Raw genomic sequence first — 23095 nt, forward strand, 5'->3', positions numbered from 1 at the left:
AAATGTAACTCAATTTGTAACTTGAGTTACTTGACAAAGTAACTGGTATAATATTACTGAAATCATATAAGTAATAAGTTATATTACTGAGTTACTGCTAAAAGTAATATATTACATGTAATATGTTACTTTTGTAATGAGTTACCGCCAACACTGCTGGCAAGTGGGCTGATGGTAATGGGGGAAACACAAAGATGGCAAGTGTGAGGATTGTGGAGTAGTAGAAACTGTGCAGCATGTAGTCTACTGTTGCAATGTTCACTATGCCAAGGAAAGGATGGAGCTATTTATTGAGCTGGGCAAACTGGGAGTTGAAAGCTTTTCCCTTAAAACACTGCTGGGTGATGGAGTGGCACAAATAAATAGTGTTAGGGAAGTAGTTTGCTTCCTTGTACAGTAGCTACAGACCTGTATCAGAGGATATAGGTCAATGTGCAGTGACGTAGTTATAGCAGTGTGAGGCAGCAATGCACCAACCCGTGCCTAGTCTGCCGGAAATCAAAAGAAGAAGAAGAAAAAGAAGGAGAAGAAGAAGAAGTAGTCAACATCACGTCATCACGCATAACGTGCGGTGTAGCAACATGGCTTTGAATGGAGGTTAGTGAACCTCATAGCTAGCGAATTAACTTTGACTTTTCTCCCATTCAGGCACACTGTGGACACGGAATTATTCTGACGTATGCATTGCAGATGAAGGGAGACTCGTCTGTATTGCTATTTTTCAATTTAAGATTTGATACAGCCCAGTTAACTAGCGTAAGGCTACGTGACGTTAGCTAACAACTAACTACCTTAGCACTGTTGGCATCTCGTCGTTGCAAGCTTGTCATGAGTTGCTAGCCGAGTAACGTTACTGTATTTGAAAGCATCTTAATTTACCTAACGCTAGCCAGGTTAACGTTACTAATCTAACGCCGAGGGTCACATGAAATAAGCTTAGCGTTAACTCTTGTGGTAACACTACTAGCTAGCTAAATGCTAAAAGGCTGTTGCGGTGCTGTGCACGTCACATCTATGGTTTGAGGTAATAACGCTAACGCTACATCTGAAACAATAGAGGCATATTATATAAACACAAATCATTATTCTTGGAAAACTGGTTTGCCCAGGAATTTATCTGGTTAATTAGCTCGTCAACTCTAGTGGCTCGTCATTATGTCATACTCTGAACTTCTAGACAACTTCTACCACCAAGAGATTATGCAGTTGTTGATGCAATTCCTTCTGGTGCTGTATAAGGCTTCAGAAACTCTGTAGCATTGGAATTGTCTTTGCTAAAAAAAAGACATGTCTCTGTTCCAAATGTAGTCTCCTACTGGAATAACATTACTCCATGCTTGAACTTGAAGCAAATTTGGGGCCTGTCTCTAAATAACTGATTGTAAATAATGTCAAAGAAATATCTTTCAAAATTATTCATTATTACCCCACCAAGACTTTTCTACAAAGATATAAAAAGGACCTTGAAGTGAACTGTTCATTTTATCGATCGGTTTTTGGTCATGTCCCCACTCCTGTACATTTTGGCAAGATGTCTGTACTTTTATTTCCCTTAATATTGATTCTGAACTTTCCCTTTCTTATGAAGATGTATTCTTTGGCTTCTTTTCTTACACTTCCTCCAAAACAAATCAATACTGAAATAGAGGGCTAGGCTACCGTGCGTCGTCGTCGTCTTCCACCTTTCCCTCCTCCTCCTCATCGCTCATTTCTGCCGTCTGTCATACGCAGCTCAGCGGCTGCTCCACCTTGCCTGCAGCACTCCAGCACTCCTTTCTAGCCTACCGTGCCTCTTCGTCGTCCTCCTTGCAGTGCTGTTCTCTGTGTGTCTGTTCCCTCTTTGTTAAACTCGTCAGATCCAGAGTGGAAGTTGCGACACCAGTTGCCGCCATTACAGTTGCGGGCACTTCCGGTCCAACATTGTTGAGTTTTAGACTCACAATATTGTCCCTCGTTGGTTTCCCCTCGAGGTCTCGCCTGCTTCGTGGGCTTGCAGATGCGCGCACTCACCCGGCCTCACCGCTACTCTGATCCCCTGGCTGTGTGTATATCTGTCTAATGCAGGGTGTCAAACATACGGCCCGGGGGCCAGAACCGGCCCGCCAAAAAGTCCAATCCGGCCCACAGGATGACTTTGCAAAGTGTGAAAATTGCACTGAGATGTCGTTCAATCCAATTTTTCAAGCTCAGGTTTTCCATCACCAACATGTCTAGGAAAGACCTCAACCGCTGATCACTGTCCAATACATCTGCACATTTCCACTGTAGTGCCATTCTTTTGGCTGTCATACAACCAATGGTCAAGAGGCGTTTATGATGTTTGGGCCAGGCACCTAATTTACACTAAAATAAATGGGAAAAGTTGGAGGTGATGTTATTATGGATTAACCTTCTTTGTCTAGCCCACTTGAGACTAAATTGGGTCCCCTGTGGCCCGTGAATCAAAATGAGTTTGACACATCAGAGGCCTATACCACGAAGCAAGATTAGTGGCTTAGCGAGGTAACTTCAGGTTTAATGAAGAGAGAAAAGCCAGCACTCCAAATGTCCTTTCATAGGTTTGAATAATTCCTCAAACCCGGGCAGCAGCAACAAACATTTCAGCCAAAGGCCTTCCTCAGCGTTGTCAACACTTTTAATGTTTAACGTTAGGTGATTCAGTGAATGAGCTGCCCCGCATTCCACAAAGTAACGTTGGAGCGGTCCGCATTTGTGAAATTGGTGGAAAGACTGCAGGCTTAATATGCTGTCAATTTACGTTAACATGAATTGAAACTCACTCACATTGAATTCTTTGTAACATTCTTTCACAACGGTTTCCTGCTTTCGGCATCCCTTGTATTGACAATGTCCTCCACGTCTTCTCCCCGCACACATTTTCTCTTCTGTTATTGTTGATTCACTTGGAGGTGTGTGGTGCCGGGTGAGATCAAACATGCTGTTCACGTCACTAGCACTGCCCATTTGTCAAGGGATATGATTGGCTGTTTATGAGCTGGGGCGGGTGCATGCTCAGGGTTTGTCTGTAAATTTTAGGCTGTCTCCGTGTCACTCGTAGCACGCTGTATTAACAAAGGACATGATAGGCTGTTTATGAGCCAAATTGCTCTGCCACGGACCATGGCCACGGAGGAGAAGCGCTCTTGTTTTTTTCATGCAGTCTATCGAACGGCTCTATCGAGCCATTTATTTATTGTATTGATCACATGTCTATCCCAATATATATTGCTATGGTTTTATCACCCAGCCCTATGTTGAACCAAATTTAAAAAGACAATACTAGCACCCCTGTTATTGAATAGAAAGCAGTTATTTGCTGTTATGCTGTTTTGTTTGTAAGCCATTGACATCAACTGGACTTACTGAAATGTTATGGCCACACTGTGGAGGCAATGAAACAAACACCTTGTTACTGTGATCCTAGATGACGAGGACTATGAGTGGGAGCCTCCGACAGACGCAGAGATGAAGGTGATCCAGGCTCGCAGGGAGCGACAAGACAAAATCAGCAGACTGATGGGAGGCTATCTGCTCAAAGGATACAAGATGCTGGCAGACTGTTGTGAGCTGTGTGGGGTGAGTGGTGTGGAGTTTTATTTTGACGGTGTCTGAATAATGGGGGGGGGCGGGGAGGAGTGTGTACAGTATACTGTATGTCTTTGGGTTAAACAAAAAAATATATCTGTGTATCCAGACAATTCTTCTCCAGGACAAGCAGCAGAAGAACTACTGTGTATCATGTCAGGAGCTGGACTCTGATGTTGACAAGGACAACCCTGGTACGCACAACAAACACACAAACACACCAGTTGTCAGTGGTGTAGTGCAGGCTATACATTAGCGGTTGCACGACTCCTGTCCTCCCCCCAGTTGACCTTTCTACCAATGAAGTTGCGGTGACGTCGCCTCGTGCAGGGCCAGTAAAGGTCAAAAGTAGTCTCTGTCACCGAGTTGATGACAGCAGCCCGTGACGTGGGAGGAATGTAGACATGATCATAATGGCTTTGGGAAAACTCTCTGGACTAGTAAATATGAACAGACACTTACTGCTAACAGTTCGATGTCCGAGCTGCGCACACATTCTTTCACTGTAACGTTCATGTGTCGAGAGCTGCACCATCTCTTGCTCACGTCAGTGGCGACTCTCCCTCCCTTCATCATGCGGCTCTCATTGCAAATCCTGCCCGTGCCGTGTGCACCAACTGGATCAAGTCTGGATAGAAACCGTGTGTTTGTATATTTTGTTGTATATCCCCGCTGACTTAAAGCCCCATTCAGTAAGTTTTCCAAGTTTTACTATTGGAGAAACGGCGCCCTCTGCGTGCATTAGTATCGATAACGATATCGGCGTTCAAAGTCAACAAAACACAGCGCCAGAAAGCTCTATGTACATGTTGTGACATCGGGTACTCACCACGTGATGAAATAATAATCCATAGTTCCGTGAAACATCATTTTCGTAGCAAATCCGAATCGAGTTACTTCCTTGTTTTCATGAAGACAGCGCTTCCGCTGTACAGCGCATGCGCGCATCCTTTTCTTTTTTCTTTTTTCTTGCCTCGGGACGCTGGCAGCAAACTGTTTAGTCCCAGGGCTGGCCAATGGAGGGCGGTGTGGGATAAATAAAGCCGAGAGTCTCCATATTACAAGTCAATCTACCATGTCCTAAGACTAAAAAGCTCTTATATTACAGTAAAAAATGTCAAAAATCTTACTGATTGGGGCTTTAACAATCGCCCGCTCGGCAGCTCTTTGGGGGACTTGCACCGCACTGTCAGAGGATCATCTGATCCCTGTAGAAACCAAGGAGCCGCTCGCAACAATGAAAGTACTCCGATAGCGAGAAAGACAACAAACGTGCAAAGCCACATAGTTCTAAGCTAATTAACGTAGCTTAATACTTAACCCTGATTAACAATACATGTAGAAAAAGTAAATGCATAGAAATGAGTGTAAAAGACACAAGATGAGAAGGGCAGCTCTGGCAGCTGCTGCTGCCGCCTGGGGCAGCGCAAGTTTCAAACCATGTGACGACTATTCGACATCTCCTGGTAGCCGTCTTGTGGTAGTAATGTTGAGTATACCCACTTGTTTTTTGTTTGTTTGCATTGAGTATTCCCACTTGTAAATCCCCTCTATAGCCTATAGCAGACCTGGGCATTATACGGCTTGGGGGCCAGAACCGGCCTCCATGCCGGTTCTGCCTTGCCTGGGAGGTCTATGACAAACCACATCATTTGACTTATGGAGCTAGAAAAATCAAATGAGATGACCTATATTGGCTTTTTTTTTTCTTTTTCTTTTTACTTAATTTTTATTTGGTTTACATCAACATTGTACATCATACATTGTATTCCTTCCATTACAGTTGTTTGCTTTTTCCTTTTCCTTTTCCAGCAGTGTGCTTATTGTACACATTATCATTGTATATACACTCATAGCTTGTAATGACAATAATAATGAACATCAAACCTAAAAACAAACAAATAAAAATAATAAACCTCCACTCCAACATATACATATGTCCAGCAGCACTTCATAGAGAGGGAGAGCAAGAGAGAGAGAAGAGAGAAAATGTACATCGGGGGAACTAGTGTGTATGTATGTACGTGATATCTATCAGAAATGTGTGAGAGAATGTAAATTAGACTAGGGGGTGTACAGCATTGGGTAGTAAACCTCATTGCATTAATAGAGTCAAGACAGGCCCCCATCTTTTAACAAAAAATGGTTTCTGAAGCCTTAGTGTGTAAGTGATTTGCTCCATCTGGTAAATATCCCACACTTTTTGAATCCATATTATATGTGGGAGGATCTGGTTTCAACCATCTTATAGTAATACACTTTAAGGCTGTAGTTAGTAGTATATTTAAAAGATATTTTTTGGCCCTCCTGCCTAGGCCTTGAGGTATTACCCACAGTGCCACTGTGGGGTCTTGCGGTATATCTTGTTGGAAGACCTCTTTTAAGGCGTCAAATACCTCTCCCCAGAATAAATTTAGTTTAGGACATAGCCAGAATACATGTGTGTGATTGGCCATATCGGCTCCACAATTTCGCCAGCATGAGCTGGAAAGTGAAGGACCCATTTTGGCTACAATTTCTGGTGTTCTAAAGAATCTAGTGATTATTTTCCATTTAAATTCCCTCCATGTGTTTGAATTTGTATTGGCTTTTGTTTTGAAACACTTGTGTGTCGTGTGCTTCTTCCAGCAGGTTTTCTTTCATTTAATCTACTGATAACATCAGAGGTTACGGCATGACAAAACAAAAAGCCCTGGACAACAATCTGGGTTTCTCATGTGGCCTCCCAAGAAAAATAATTGCCCATAAATCAAGCTAAAAGTGTATTCCTGGTTTTGCTAAAGATGTGGATGCCACAAAACTGATGGTCATCTCCTAACTGGCATCCTTGTGATAAGGAGTGATGTCAGAGCCATGTGCTTATCTGAATGACCAACACCCTCCAGGTTAGGTCATGATCCTTACCGTACTCCCTGAAGTCAAACAGTAGAAGTTAAGTGACAATGTGGCAATACTACTGGTCCACTTTTGGGCCAGCTAAATATGCAAGTGTAGTCTTATGTCACTGTTGATAACAATGTTTCCCAAACTGTTTTCTGGGGACCCACTTCTTAAAAATGACAAACCATCATGACCCAATTCACAAGGCCTTCTCTATAAATCATGAGAGAAGTGAATGTGTGCATAAATGAACGTTACTGACCGTTTTTTACTGCCAGTTCTGCATCACCTTATATTATCTTGACTAGGTAAAGCAGCCATTTCAAAGAGATATATGTTTGATAAATCACAATTTCATTTGATGCACGTTATTGAAAACATATACATGTTAAATACTTTATAAATGAGACCAAATTAATGCATTTAGGGGGAGTTAACAGCCTATCTGATTGTTTTTATTTCCTCATCTAATCAGTAAACCAATATAATATTTAAACTTCATCAATCATTGTTTTTATTTCCTCTCATCTAATCCGTAAAACAATATAACATTTCAACTTTATCAATCATTGTTTTATTTCCTCTCATCTAATCAGTAAAACAATATAACATTTCAACTTTATAAATCATTGTTTTTATTTCCTCTCATCTAATCAGTAAAACAATATAACATTTCAAGTTTATCAATCAGACAAAATAAGTACATTTAGGGGGAGTTAACGGGCTTTATTTTTTTCCCTCTCATCAGAAAAGAATTATACTCAATTTAAATAAAAGATTGTGGGAGAAATTCAGCAAATTTATTTGGCAACCCAAATAAAATCTCCTGCGACCTACCTGTGGGTCCCGACCCAGTCTTTGGGAACCAGTGGTTTATAACACAGGGCGTTTATCCTTTGCTGGACGGGCCGCTTTAAAAAAAATCTAAAAATATCGTCTGCTCATTTCTTTTTTCCCAATATTTGATTTTTCAATTTTCAGAACATGAGAACAAACAAGAACAACAAATAAGTTCAGACACACATCCAAAAAAAACACACACACATCATCAACATTACAACATTAACTTGGCGCTACCAGCCACGTAGGGTATCCATGTGCTACACAGATTTTTTTTTTGTTTTTTTGCATACGATCCTACACAAGGAGTCCATGGGAAATCAGTTGGGCGAGTTACTCGCCACCTCTAACCTCATCCAGGTAGGCCATTATCGGATCCCAGATAGTTTCAAACTTCCCAAGTGAGTTGGACCTCATGAACCTAAGTCCTTCCATGTGCACAACCGAAATCATGTCCGTCAGCCACAGTTGAAAGGAAGGTGGAGAGGGGGACTTCCACTCCTTCAGAATAAGTCTCTTGGCAACAGTTGCAAAGACTGCTGCACAGCCGTAGGAAGGAGCAGAGAGGATTCCGAGCAGCCGAAGATGGCGAGCTCCGCCTCCGGCTGAAGGGTTATTTTATAGGCCATAGAATACCAATCAAATATTTTGGCCCAGAATCCAGATAGAGAAGGGCGAAACCAAAAAGCATGGGACAGTGTACCCTCTTAACACTTGGGGCGGCTGTAGCTCAGGAGGTAGAGCGGGTCGTCCACTAATCGCTTTGGATAAAAGAGGTCGGTAGTTCGATTCCCGGCTCCTCCACTCTGCATGTCGAAGTGTCCTTGGGCAAGATACTGAACCCCAAATTGCTCCCGATGGTGTGCCAGCACCCTGCGTGGTAGCCTGCCGCCATTGGTGTATGAATGGGTGAATGTACCTACTGATTGTAAAGCGCTTTGGATAAAGGCGCTATATAAATGCAGGCCATTTACCATTTAACACCTGACACCTATCATATAGTGGTGAGACTGGGGGACTTTGTAGTTGAACTGGACATGTTACTATCTGCCATCCCCGATAATGACACACCTCTGTTAGTCATGGGAGACATGAACATCCACACCGACAAAGCCTATGCCACTGACTTCCTGTCCTCATTCAACATCAACCTGATCCCTGATCAGGAATGTTTCCCGTTTTTTTGAGTTGTGACGTAATCACTCCGTTCCCGCTCCACTCAGCTGGCTCAGAGTGCACCACCCTGAGAGACACTTCTTTTTAGTCTGCGACCATGTGTCGAGAGACACTTTCTAAAGAGTATAAATTAAGCTTAAGTTGGCTACCTTGGCTACCTTGCTGGCAAAATGTCGACGAAGACGTGGGCCGATCTGCTGCGGGAGGCAGCTAATGCCATGGATCTAATTCCTCCCCCCAGTACCCCTCCTCCAGCAGCTCATCCTGTGCCCCCAATGTCTGTAACGTTACCCTCACATGGATCAACTTCCATGGAATCAAGAGTTTGTGGTGCTGTGCAAGGTAACGTTAACGTCAAAACCACTGGAAAATATCTAGCTAGCTAGCTAGCTAGCTATCTGGCTAACCAGAGGTCTACCGAGCTAGATAATTGTCCTGTCGTTTTGACGTTACCTTGCACAGAACCACAAACTCCCATGGAAGTTGATCCAGATGAGGCTAACACATACTGGGGCATATTGAGGGCCCAGGATGAGTGGCTGGTGGAGGAGGGGTACTGGGAGGAGGAATTTGCTCCATGGCTCCATAGCCGCCAGCTGAGCGGAGCTTCCGGTCCGGAGTGATACGTCAAGCCAATCAGAATCAAGAAGTACTACTCGTCACAAATGCACACTGAAATACAATACACACAACTAAAAATACAATACACACAACTAAATACAATACACACAACTAAATACGCGTCGCCTGAGATTTGTGGTTGCCATAGCGAAAAAATGCCATGATTTTCAATGCCAGTCAGGATTATTCATGCCAAAATTCAATACAATACACACATTGAAATACAATACACATCGAAAAAGCAATACACATATCGAAATACAATACACATATCGAAAATATAATACAGTTGTTGTATTTTCAAGATGTGTATTGTATTTTCAATATATGTATTGTATTTAAGCATTTTGGTATTGTATTTATTGTTACACATGTATTGTATTCTTCAGATGTACAGTATATTGTATTTTCAATATATGTATTGTATTTCCAATATGTGTATTGTATTTCAATGTGTGCATAGTATTTCAATGTGTGTATTGTATTTGATTTAGGCACGATCCACCCTCCATACATGACACAAACCAATTCGGCTTCAAAAAAGGACACTCCACTGAAACAGCATTACTTTCTGTAACAGAGTCACTGTGGCTGGCCAGAGCCGCAGGACAGTCTTCTGCTCTTCTACTGCTTGATTTATCAGCGGCATTCGATACAGTCAACCACCAAATCCCCCTCTCAACACTCGCCGAACTCGGCATCTCCGGATCTGCCCTCAGCTGGTTTAAGTCATACCTCTCCGGGCGATCCTTACAGTATCCTGGAGGGGGGAACTGTCTAAGCAGCATGACCTTACCACAGGCGTTCAGTGCTAGGCCCCCCTTCTGTTCGCAATCTACACCATCCTACTCGGCTCCATCAGTGGCGCCCATGGTTTTTCATACCACTGCTACGCTGACGACACCCAGCTCTTCCTATCCTTCCCACCAGACGACTCCACTGTCTCAGCACAAATCTCAGCTAGGGCTGCTCGATAAATCGATTTTGAATCGTAATCGAATTAATTAGTTAGGACGATGTTAAAAAAATGAAAATCGTAAAATCGATTTTTTTTTTAACTAGGGTAATTACGTTACGGCGGGGCGGCTCTCTGTCATGTAAAGTCTACTGTAAAAGTCTACTGTAAAGTCTCTCTGGAGGGTGTGACTACTGCTGGCTACTAAAGACAGCAGCAATGAACTTATTTCAACCCCTCCAAAAAGCACAGTGTGTGAGCACTGAGCAGCATGTTGCACTGCGGGGCGGGCTGTGCAAGATAACGATTACCACAACACACACACGCGCGCGCACGAACAAAGACGTTATCACTGGACGCTGAAATGTTTCCTTTAGTTCACATAACAACACGTGAGGCCACCGAGTAACGTTAGGACTCACCTCCAAAAGTGCAAATCCACCAGTGTCAAGTGACTGCAGGTTAGCAAGCAACAGCCAGGAAGTAGGCGTAGCAAGTTAGGCTAAAACAGGAAGTTGGATTGTTCTGCCTTCAGAGTAAAAGCATAATTAGTCCCTTATGAAAAAAGAGCTCTGCAAGGCAACAAATGTTTAGAGAAGTATAATAGTATAAAAAAAATCGAAATCAAAAATCGAGTTTTGAGAGAAAAAATCGTCAATTTAATTTTTAGGCAAAATCGAACAGCCCTAATCTCAGCATGCCTTACAGACATCTCCACCTGGAGGAAAGAACGTCACCTACAACTCAACCTCTCCAAAACTGAACTCCTTATCATTCCAGCCAACCTCTCCATTCAACATTAAATCAACATCAAATTCGGATCAACACAACTTGCACAGTCCGCCCGCAACCTGGGGGTCATGCTCGACGACCAATTATCCCACAAAGTGCAGGTAGCCTCAATTGCCCGATCATGCAGATACACCTTGTACAATATAAAAAAAATCAGACCCTATCTGTCCGAGCACACAGCACAGCTCCTCGTCCAAGCTCTGGTTCTATCACGCATTGATTACTGTAACTCTCTACTAGCCGGCCTTCCAGCAAAAATGTTCAAACCTCTACAGATGATCCAAAAACGCAGCATAAAACTGCTACTGATTCCGCCCCAGTTTACTTAAACTCACTCATTCAACTTTCCACCCCCTCCCGTCCACTACGTTCTGCCAACGAAAGGCTTCTGGCGCTTCCACCACCGACGGGCCCTAGATCTTCATCTAGACTTTGCTCCTCTGTCGTTCCTCGTTGGTGGAATGATCTGCCAAATTCCATCAGAACAGCCGAAACTCTCCCTATCTTCAAAAAGAGACTCAAAACCCTATTTCATGAATACTTTCACACTGACGACCATGCATGACTTATAAGGAAGGGAAATAGTTGATTTTTGATGTTGATTGTACGATTGTATGTCTGATATTTATCTATACTTCTATTTTGATACTTCTATACTTTATAATGCTATTATGTAGTATTTATGTACTTGCTGACTTTTTATTGCCTGTACTGTTTTTACCACTGTTGTACGTCGCTTTGGAGAAAAGCGTCTGCCAAATGAAATAAAGTAAAGTAAAGTAAAGAGACAGCAGGGTAAATCTTGTGAAACCTAGACTTGGAATAATGAAGACGGTGAGTGACTTTAAATTGGATCAGCTGGTGTCTGCTGTTAATTGAGTTGGACTCGTGTGCTCATTTCTAGTGTGCCTCTCATGCTCGCACCTGCACAGTTGAGCAATTGTGAGCTGTGCGGAACACCTCGCCTTATTAGTAGTGAGATCAGGGGTGTAAATTAAGAGTATACCCACTTCTCCAATCATCACTACAGCTATTTGATCTGCTCTTTTGTCTTCTGTCCTCTCCTCATTCTTTCTCCTTTCCCCCATCATTTCTCCTCTTTCCCTTACACTCTCCCTTCATTTCTTTATTTCCTGTCTGCATTTCTTCCTCTTCCCTCGTCCACTCAGCTCTAAATGCCCAGGCAGCGTTGTCCCAGGTCAGAGAGAGGCAGCTTGCAGCTCAGCCCCCGGCACCGTCCGAAGCCGCTGAACTGAACGCAGTCCCCAGCACCAGCCAGGGGAGTGGGTCAGCTCCTCAGCCCAGACCGGAGCACTGTGAGGGGGCCGCCGCAGGGCTGAGAGGCCCCCTGCCTCCACCTGCTCTCCCTGCTCCTACCACCCCTGCTGCCCCCACCACAGTCCTGGCTACCACCTACCCCCCCGCTCTGCCTCCTGCCTCCCCACCAACCGCCACCCACCATCCTGTGTTGCAAGAGGCTGAGGAAGCCGTTCTAACCAAACTTCGTTGGGCCACTTCCCAGCTACAGAGCTCGGCCTCCCTGGAGGGAAGCATCCAGCTGTGCAGCCTCATCACCAGCTGTGCCCAGTCGCTGCGCAGCCTCAGGGAGCTCAGCCAGTAGCCACCCTGGACCTGCTGGGCCCACGCAATGCTGGTTCTGCTTGCCTCTGTTTTGGGTTAATGACTGTTCAGCTGCTTTTCAACGGCTCTCTTTGACTGAACCCATGCTTAGAGTTGAATTGAAAGAGGAATTTGGCAAAAATGCACTTGAAATAGGATTTGAATGTCAGAAGTATACTAGGGCTGGGCGGTAAAACGTATATATATATATATATATATATACACATATATATATATATATATATATATACATATATATATATACCGTATATATATATATATATATATATATACATGTATATCGCGATAGAGACGCCATCAATACAATAAAGAAATGGTTCAATAGCACGGCTGCATGAAAAAATGTCCCTTGTTAATGGAGCGTGCTGCGAGTGACACGGAAACAGCTAATCATTTAACAGACAGGTCAGACAAACCCCGAGTGTGCACCCGCCCCAGCTCATAAACAGCCAATCATATCCCTTGACAATGGGCAGTGCTAGTGACGCGAACAGCACGTTTGGTTTCACCCAGCCACCACACTTGAAATCTCAACAGAAGGAAGAGAAAGCCGAAAGCAGAACACAGTTGTCTGTAAACGTTAAAGAATTAAATGCGAGTTTCAATTCATGTTAACATAAATTGACAATGTGTGAGACTGCGTCCCATATTACCGTTGAGCCCGCAGTCTTGTGTTACCGGGACGTTAACGTTAATGTTACACACCAATTTCACAAATGCAGATGTCTGCAACGTTACTTGCGCGATGCGGGGCAGCTCATATACTGAATCACGTTAACGTTAAACAACCCTGAAATACACGTTACCAAACGTTTTTTGTTTGATATTTTATATCGATATACTTTTTAGCTATATCGCCCAGCCCTACAAGGTACTCTTGACTTTGCTTTGGCTTCCATTCGTGTTTATGAACAAAGTTTTGAACATTTGGCTGATTCTCTTTCCTCAGTGATGATGAATTTTTTTTTTTCCAAGCATATTAATTGTTATGACTCATTAAATCAATATGTTGTGAAATGATGGCGGCATGGTCATACTGCTTTTATAATTAATTTGGCGTCTAGTAAGATGTATTTTGGTGGAATAAACCTTTAAAATTACATAGTTGGACAGAAAGTGGTATTTGGGTGGAATACACCTTTAAAAGTATAAGTACTTGGACAGAAGGTAGTATCTTGGTGGAATATACCTTTAAAACTATAAGTAAACTTAGACATAAAGTAACTGGGTGGAATATACCTTTAAAACTACAAGGCTTTGGATAGAAATTAGTATTTGGGTGGAATATAGCTTTAAAACTTTACTGTCTCTTTCAGTGCCACCTTGTGTCATAAACACACCCCTGGGAGACAGCCAGTGCCACCAGTCCTCTACTGGTGACCACTGAACTGGGGGTGAAGTGCCTTATGTACGGGCATCCCACACTGTGGAGACAAGGAAGAGGGCAACTCATTGACTTCACCTGCCCAATTGTCCCAAAGCCTGTTTCTCTAACACAGGGATACTCAACTTGCTTTGCCCGGGGGCCACTTTCGTGAAATGATAGAAGGCCAGGGGCCAGTTAATAAACAAACAATATACATTTTTCTGTAGCGGATTGTAGGTTTTTGGGGTGTCAGCCAGAGATTAGTCTGACAATGTTGTGCACACCGGAAGTGGAGTATTGGGCAGAATGACATGAACATTTGGACACTTATTCAGCGGGTATCTTGCATGTTGTGTTCAGGTGCACTGTAAAAAAAAAAAAATGCGGGCCGCAAGTTGAGTATCACTGCTCTAAGCAATTGGTTCCCAAACTGTGGTCTGTTGGGCTCTGCCTGGTGGTCCGCCAGAGAATTGCATTTTTTTTTACAGAAAACAGTTTACCTGTATACATACAGTACACATTAACCCCTTGGAGTAGTTGGATTGGGCCGATTTTCAGAAATATCGCGATATTTGGGAAATACCCCAATTTTGAACATTTACTTTCAGAGGCTCCAGCAGGCTCAGTTAAAGCCAGAGTGAAGTTTCTGGTATCATATGAAACTAGAATACCTAAGGAATAGATTTGTACCAACCATGACATGCTAGTTTGTCAGGAAGGTAGCTAAATAACACTCCAAAGTTAGGCAAAATTTTGGCGAGGGAAAAAACATTTTCAAAGGGGTCCTCTTTTCACAGTTGGCAGGTGTGGGTGTGTGTTGTGTGTGTGTGTCCATTTTAACCAGTTTTAGTAGCCTTATATTGTCATTTAGCCTTTCTGTTGTTATTGCATGGTTAAATCAGCAAATTTTATGGTAACGCTTTAGTATGCCTCTGCCGGCGATAGCCAGGCCGGAGGCATTATGGATCCGGGTTGTCCGTCCGTCCGTACGTCCAATGTTCGTTAACGCGATATCTGAGGAACGCCTTCATGGAATTTCATCAAATTTGCCTCAAACATCAACTTAGACTCAAGGATGATCTGATTAGATTTTGGTGGTCAAAGGCCAAGGTCACTGTGACCTCTCGAACGCCATTTTCAAGTTTGTTAACGCAATATCTCAAGAATGCCATGACGGAATTTCATCAAATTTGCATCAAACATCGCCTTGGACTCAAGCATGAACTGATTAGATTTTGGTGGTCAAAGGTCAAAGGCCAAGGTCACTGTGAGTGTGACCTCTCGAACGCCATTTTCAAGCTTGTTACGCGATATCTCAGGAATGCCTTGACGGAGTTTCATCAAATTTGCCTCAAACATCGACTTGGACTCAACAATGAACTGATTAGATTTTCGTGGTCAAAGGTCAAGGTCACTGTGACCTCACGAATGCCATTCCCAAGTTCGTTAAAGCGATATCTCAAAAACGGCTTGATGGAATTTCTTCCAATTTGGCTCAAATGTCGACTTGGGCGCAAGGATGAACAGATTACATTTTGGTGATCAAAGGTCAAGGTCACTGTGACCTCTCCAACGCCATTTTCAAGCTTGTTAACACCATATCTCAGGAATGCCTTGATAGAATTTCATCAAATTTGCCTCATACATTAACTTGGCCTCAAGGATGAACTGATTACATTTTGGTGGTCAAAGTTCAAGGTCACTGTGACCTCACGAATGCGATTCCCAAGAATGAACTAATGGTGGAGGCATAAATCCACGGTGCGGTCGTTCTAGTATTAAGGTTATATTAATAAGTGTTAATGAATAGGTAATAAGGCTCTTATAAGGTGCTTATTAAGACTATTATATGTTAATACTATATAAGTGTTAACTCATTGAGTGCCAGCCACTTTTGGAGAACGGACGCTCCCAGTGCCAGAGTTTCAGAGCTTTTTTCAGTGATTTCTCGAGGCCCACAGAATATTGTGTGATATTACTATGTAAACAATGAACACGCAAAAAGAACGATGAGACTCTTTTCTATCATCAGCAAAAACAGGTTTATTGATATCATTTTCCGTTCTTTAGTTATCAGCCGGAGAAGATAGCTTGATTTAACAAAAAAGAGCAGTTTTTTTCTAGAAGCTGAGATAATGGCCCTTTTGTGAAATTAAACATTTCAAACACATCACTGACTCTGAAGCTAATTTTCTGATGTAGTCACACCTCAAAAATAATTTCCTTCAATAAAACAGTGAAGGCCAGGGAATTTTGTTTGGCAGAATAATATTTTTAGCTGCAACCAGCAGCGCTGGCCCCTGCGTGCGCTGCTGGTTGCAGCTTCTTGCTGATCTTGATTTGCTGCTGGTGGGCATCGGATATTCTGGCTTGCGTTTGCCAACCCTGTCCTGCTGCCTGGGTCTGTCTGGGTCAGTGTTGTGTGCTGCTCTGCGTGCCCCCCCCCCCCCCCCCCCCCCCCCCCCGCCCCGCCCCGCCTCAACTGCACACTCCTCCTGTATGGGAGGTGGCTCTCTGCTAAGTTTGCTCTGCACTGTGAAGGGTGCGCGACATCCAGGTTTTTGCGCGTGTTTGTCACCGGCTACTACTGTATGCTTCCAGTTGAGAATAATAACGGCTGATCATGCGAATGGGCTGGCGCAGCGGACATGGAGGAGCTCAATTGTGGGAGCAGATTGGCTGCTGCCTGCTGCAGGCACATCTAACGTTAAAACGCTTCATGCATATCGATGCATACGGATGCGATGCGATTTCCGTTTCCCCAACGACTTATTCTCTGTTTTTCTCTGCCTTTCTGTTAACCTGGAGAGCACTGTCGCCACCTAAGGGTTCTGTAAAATAGGTTATAGACCTCCAATAGCTATAATATTTGTACAGGAGAGGCAGAAGGCTTTGATCGACGCCCCACCGTCAAAAAACGCAATTGACGAACATGTCCGTCCTTGGCACTCTACGTTACTATTTGAAATGACGAACATGTTCGTCCATGGCACTCAATGAGTTAATAATCACATTATAAACATGTTTATTGGTAGCTTATAAGACATTTATAAACACTTTATAACCACCTTTACTACCTCATTTTGTTACTTCATTAAGCTTAATACATAGTTTGTTATTACCTTATTAGCAGTTAACTATGCACTTATTAACAGTTAACTATGCTTTTTGTAGGTACCGGATCTAAAGCGAGAACAGTGCCTTATTAAGGTTAATAAATCCTTTATTATGGACTTATTATGCTGCCTCAATGGAGGCAAATGTCTGAATGCCCAAACGGCCAGGGGGATGATTCTGAGAGATGTGTGTTTCATTCTGGGTTTTGTGTCTCTAAGAAGGTCAGAATTGCATGATGGGACAAACATGCAAATTAAGCCTCCCAGAGCCTTCTAAACAGCCAATAAGAGGTTTTTCTTGAATAACTCTGGAACCAACGCTCGGATCTTTCTGAAATTTTCATAGCTTATCCAGGAAGTGAGCACATACCAGGAAGTGAACTGATAGAATGAACTGATCTGATTGAACACAGGTGAGACCGGTGAGACTGATTGCGGACGGGGATGCGACACTTTTCTGGCCTACAGGGCAGTACACCAGACAGCCCCTCTGTACCTACAATCTATGGTCAGGCTCCAAACCTCTCACTGCTCCCTGCGCTCCTCCACCAGTGCAGGATGCCTCACCCCTCCTCCACTATGGGGGCTCAAAAGTCGCTGATCCCATTTGCGACTCTTCTCGTCCCTGGCACCTCAATGGTGGAACGAGCTCCCACCTTCGGTCAGGACGGCCGAATCACCGCCGATCTTTTGGCAAAGACTAAAAACACACCTTTTCAGGCTGCTTTTCTTGAACGAACATCTTTCTCTCTCTCTAAAAAAAACAACTTTACCACTATTCCTTCAGAAGTTGTAGCTGTCATACAGTAGACTGTTGTTGCATAGTTGATTTCTCTATTGCTGACAAAAATGTGTTATTGTAAGTCGCTTTGGATAAAAGTGTCTGCCAAATGACGTAATGTAATGTAATGTAATGAGACGCTGAACAGTCAAAAGATACTGGAACTCACATTTCGTCGTCGGAGCACTACGCTGCTGTAGCTCAGCACTCTGCTAGGCTGTCGGAGGGAGGGGTCGATCGCGGTCAGCTAGGACCGCCGGCGACGAAGATATGTAGCCAGCGGCTGCGGCCCCCAAGGGTTCTTGTGTAGGCCTAGGAGGAGCCAGTCAGGGACGAGACCTATAGACTATGCGTGCTGCATTGAATCCAATTGATCATCTCTGCTGCTGTATGCTGTTGTTTACGCCGTCCAGCTAAGCCGTTTCCCTGGGGAGTTGGACGGCGTCCAAAGCGCAGACCCCAGGGAGGGTCGCGCCCAAGCGGGCGAGTTAAGTTGAACTGTTAAGCTATATCAAATATTGTAGGTTCCTGCATCTATTTCCTTATATGTGCATTTAGGCCTATTTGTAGCTTTTAATAAGGGTGGCGGGGGGGGGGGGGGGGGAACAGATTGGAGGGGTAATTAAATCCAGAGAGACGTTCCCATTTTACCTTTAATCCACTAATGGTCATATTGCAGTGCTTGAGTGCTTACCTTGGTTGATAACTTGCAGTGCCTCCTGTAGAGGGTGATAGCGTGCTGTGTTGAGTAGTGTGCCCTAAACTAGTGTGTAGCCCTGTGTTGGCTGTGTGCAGTGGTCTTACAATTCAATGGAAGCCTTGATGTAGCTGGTTGCCTCCAACTGTCTGTAACCCTCATCACCTTTTATATTCATGCATTAGAGTGCCTATTTATGTGATTGTAATAAAGATTGTTATTTTGTACAACAATCTGTTACATTTAATTATTTGATGGTCCTGGCTATAGCAGATTTCTGCTAACATTGACAAACCCACTTTTATTACAGTATTTTACTGAGTTGAGCCTTCCCACCTCTCAAAGCCCACTATCTACACACTATAATAGAGTCCCGCAGGGATGACGTATTTTTGCAGTCGCAACGTGGAAGTCCCCGGACTTCCGGGTTCTTCACTGTTTCTGCCTATGGGATTTTTGAATGGGTTATTGGCGCGATGCTTAAAATGAGGTCTGTGGTTAACGCAAGCTTATTCAAATGCGAACCTGTGTTCAGCAGGATAATCTTCACACATGAGGACCACTTTCATGAGTTTTGAAGCGTAAATGCGAGCCCTAGAAGTAAAAAGCTCATGCTAAGCTATTCCAGAACTACACACATAGGCTTCCACGTCACGTCACCACAGCCAAATTGAACCTTTTTTCAAAATAAGCGTTGTTACTGTGAGCTGTCGGAGAGCAGTGTGTGGGACGGAGGGGGGAACATGCACCCAATTAGTTAGCAATCGCAGACGCACACACAAATAAAATAAAGAAGTTTATTAAACATAACTATAAACCAACTGGCAACTATTAACATTAATGATAAACTAAGTACTGGCATGAAACCAACAAAACATGAAACCCACCACTACACAGGTCTCTACAGGTGAAGAGGGGATTCTCTCCACCAAACCACAAACTAACGTTAGATAATTTGTTATTCTAGAATGTACACATTGTATTCATTCATTCAGCGCTCTGACAACGCTCAAGATTCAAGATTCAAGCTCCTGTGTGTGTGTGTGTGTATATATATATATATATATATATATATATATATATATATATATATATATATATATATATGTATACTGCATTGACCTTTAGCCCGATAATTACTTTTTTCTTTTTACTTGAAAACTTTACAATGTAATCCCAGAGAGGTAATTAAGCGGGAAGGTGAACTGAGCGACTGCGAAAGTTAGCAGGGACAGAAGAAATGTAAAAGACTGTGCAGTTGGTTTACATTTCAGACAGATGCTCTTAAATACATGCCTAAGTGATGAGCCAAAGACAAAAAGCAGACACTCAGAGATCCACAGTCAAAGCAACAGGCAACAACATGTGTTCATTATAAATAGAGAACAGCATGGGACTTTCTACCCAGACGTCTCTCCACACACAGCAAAGGGTTTCCCCGAGGCTACTTTTCTAGCAGACATGACAGTTTCTCCCAAACATTGAAACACATTTCCACAAAGTGTGGCTCAATTTCTCAAAACTCTAAAACTGAAAAGGGTTATAACCACTTTGTCAAAACAATATCTTGCAAAGTGAAACACAGCACTCAAAACCACATTCTCTCTTCTCAAAACTGATGCTTGCCCACAAAATAACACACAGCTTTAGCATCAATTAAACACTGGCGTGATCAATTTAAAAGACTACCACATCAAAAAATAGTGCTCATGTATGTGTTGGCTTCTTGAGACCATGTTACGTATTCAAATGCATAAAATTGTGTGGAAATAGTTTCCTTTTTCCTCATTTTGGTAAAGTGTAGGGTGTCGTTTTTTGTTTTGCTGATGCAACACAAATGTTACCTACAGACACAAAAAGGTCAATGGTAAATGGACTGCATTTATATAGCGCTTTTATCCAAAGCCGTCGTCCACTAACCTTCTGGTTAGTGGACGACGCACTCTACCTCCTGAGCCACAGCCGAAGGTAACAAAGGAAATATTTATTTGTTAATGCAATACAAAACGTTCAGCTGACTGAACACACACACATACAGTATACAGTGTGTAATATGTGTGACACATATACAGTGTGTGTGTGTCTGTGTGTCCATGTGTGTTTGGTGGTGGGGGGATATTAGAGGATTGTAGGCCAACTCTGATTCATGGGAGAGTTTGGGGGAGCTGCCCCAGCTGCCTCTGTCCATCCATCCATCCCTCTACCCTCCTAAAAATACACTCCTGCTCTCACTGAGGAAAATCCCTGTTCTCACACACACACACACACACACACACACACACACACACACACACACACACACACACACACACACACACACACACACACACACACACACACACACACACACACACACACACACAGAGAGAGAGACCTGAGTCAAGTCTGTCTGCCTTCTCCATGGAAACTATGCATCTCTATATAGATGACACTTTTTTCTTTTTCTTCTGAATGACACAGCTGGGCCTCAGCAAGAGAACCCAATTATGAACTGATGAAAAATTGGTTGGAAATCCATTACACTTCCGCTATGCTTTTATTATTTGGATATTCATTATCTTGTATAGGCTATCTCATATCCATCACTGATGATGTCACAACTGCTTTTATGACATCACTGATGACATCACAACCTCCTATGATGATGTCACAATGCCTCTGACACATAGATAGTATAATAGATGTATCGTCAAGTCCGGTGATGTGGTTTCCGGTACTTTAGCGGGCATTTCACACGCGCGATCGTCGCTTTGTGTAAGTGGAATTAATTTATACATATATATGTGATCAATAGTGGAAAAAGGAGCTTACTGGTTACTTTTTAGCGAGCAATTTAATCCAGAAGTGTTGGTACACAGGTAACCTCACAGGTTTACATACAATGTACAACTTCAAACAAATATGAGACACGGGCATCATTGATCACTACTTTCACTTTGAGCTTGCTTGCTGCCACTTTCTCTGTTCCCACATATATATGTGTCAATATGTAGAATTTCATATGAATATGTGCATGGTAACATGTCCAATTACTTTAGGGAAGTGACTTTGATGACAGAAAGCTATAAGACGTGCTTGGGCGACGAGAGATACTGATCTTTACCGCTTCTGTTTTTGCACTGAATACAGTTGCTACTTTGAGATTTTCTCCCCAGACAATCTGATAAGATTTTTGCTTTTAGATGTTTTATTACAGAAAGTGTATGAAACCCATGACCAAAATAGTCATACATTCTGTCATTGTAGTATTCCCCTTTTTGCTGGGGACCTGCTGGCACCCCCTCAGGGACCCCTGGAGGTCCTCGGATCCCACTTTGAGAACCTCTTTGACAGATAGCAGCTGCATGGTTACAACAAGCCTTGTAGCCTGCCTGCAGGAGACTGCCAGAGGTTGTGGTGGAGCTGATTAAGTGGGCTAGGCCATTCTCTGATAAGACTCTTCCAGTGACACACAGACAGACAGGATCAAAGTCTACAGGTGTGAGACAGAGCGTGTTATGTCACCACACAATCACAGACTCCCTACTGTCACATCAAACACTTTGCATAGTGCTGCATCACCATATGGGTTTGCATTATTAGCCTCAACGTGAGACTCAGCCTGCTTCTCATGCTGAGTCTCAGAGTAGGATGTTAACGAGCATGGTACTTAATGTGGTATACCCAGAGACGCCCTGTTAATTAAGCCGGCACACCTCGGGCATTATTATGGAACGAACATGGACGCACCTGGTCGGCATGAGGCAAAGGTCAAGTTAGGCTGTGGGGCTGGTCTTCCCAGGGGAAAGACCCTCTCCCTGGTTATGGGTTAGGGGCTCCAGGGGAACGCTTGGGGGAGACCTCAGAAAAGCCTAGGCTCTCCCCCAAGCCTTCCCCCGGATACCCTAACCTCTATACCATATCCATACCTGAACCCTAACCAAGTGGCTACCAGTGCCTAACCCTACCTAACCTGACTCCGCCAGATGGGGCGGTATTGAGTTCACAAATTCACAATACCACCACCATCTGGTCCCGGCTCAAGATTGGAGTTTAAACCGGCCGGCGCCCAGGCGACCCAATCAGTGGCAGCTACGGGCGGGCTCTAGGCAGACTGGGTGTGACGCCACCGAGAAGCGCCTGTGCCTTGTAGTTCTTTCACTATTCAACATGGCGGCGGCTACCGAGGCTAGCTCCAGTGGGCTAGGTACAGTTATGTTGCATGTTGGGGTCAAACATTCTATTCAAAACAATAAGCTAACATAAACGTTAAAAACTTGAAAGACTCATTGTTGTAGGATTTGGGGAGCCAGCCTTCAGACCTTTGCCAGGCTGGGAGAACTTCGATTCGGACTCCGTAGAACTGAAGTGGTAAGTTCAGAAAATATATGTTTTATTACTCCAGCTAACGTTATCGGTTTTAAGGGGTGCAAGACAGCTTGTTCAAGCTAACCGTCTGTTCATAGCAATGTCCAATCAACAGGTGGTTAGCTTGCAAGCGCTAGTCTTTCAGGGTCTGCATATCATTACAAACAACCGATAACGTTAGCCGGAATAATGCAATAGACACCTATTTTCAGAACTTAGCAGCCATCAGCTAGCTTTAAGGATAGTAGAATGGCTAGCCGTTAGCCATTCACGCAAGAGTCACACAAACACAAAGCCC

At 43.4% G+C, this 23095-nt stretch overlaps 1 protein-coding gene across 3 annotated transcripts; it reads left to right on the forward strand.

Moving 5' to 3' along the window:
• The first annotated feature begins 540 nt into the window (after positions 1-540).
• Positions 541-12783, forward strand: znrd2 (zinc ribbon domain containing 2). Of its 3 annotated transcripts, none has more exons than XM_083636639.1 (4): positions 541-597; positions 3425-3576; positions 3695-3779; positions 12019-12783. In XM_083636639.1, exons 1-4 carry the CDS (start codon positions 582-584, stop codon positions 12468-12470), a joined length of 705 nt encoding a protein of 234 aa, XP_083492765.1. In that variant the 5' UTR covers positions 541-581; the 3' UTR covers positions 12471-12783. The 3 variants fall into 3 exon arrangements, with proteins under 3 accessions (XP_083492765.1, XP_083492766.1, XP_083492767.1); XM_083636640.1 differs by lacking the exon at positions 541-597 and adding an exon at positions 611-677; XM_083636641.1 differs by lacking the exon at positions 541-597 and adding an exon at positions 936-1024.
• Positions 12784-23095: the final 10312 nt, after the last annotated feature.

Source organism: Poromitra crassiceps (assembly GCF_964638095.1).
Source record: "Poromitra crassiceps genome assembly, chromosome: 1".
Classification (NCBI taxonomy): Eukaryota; Metazoa; Chordata; class Actinopteri; order Beryciformes; family Melamphaidae; genus Poromitra; species Poromitra crassiceps.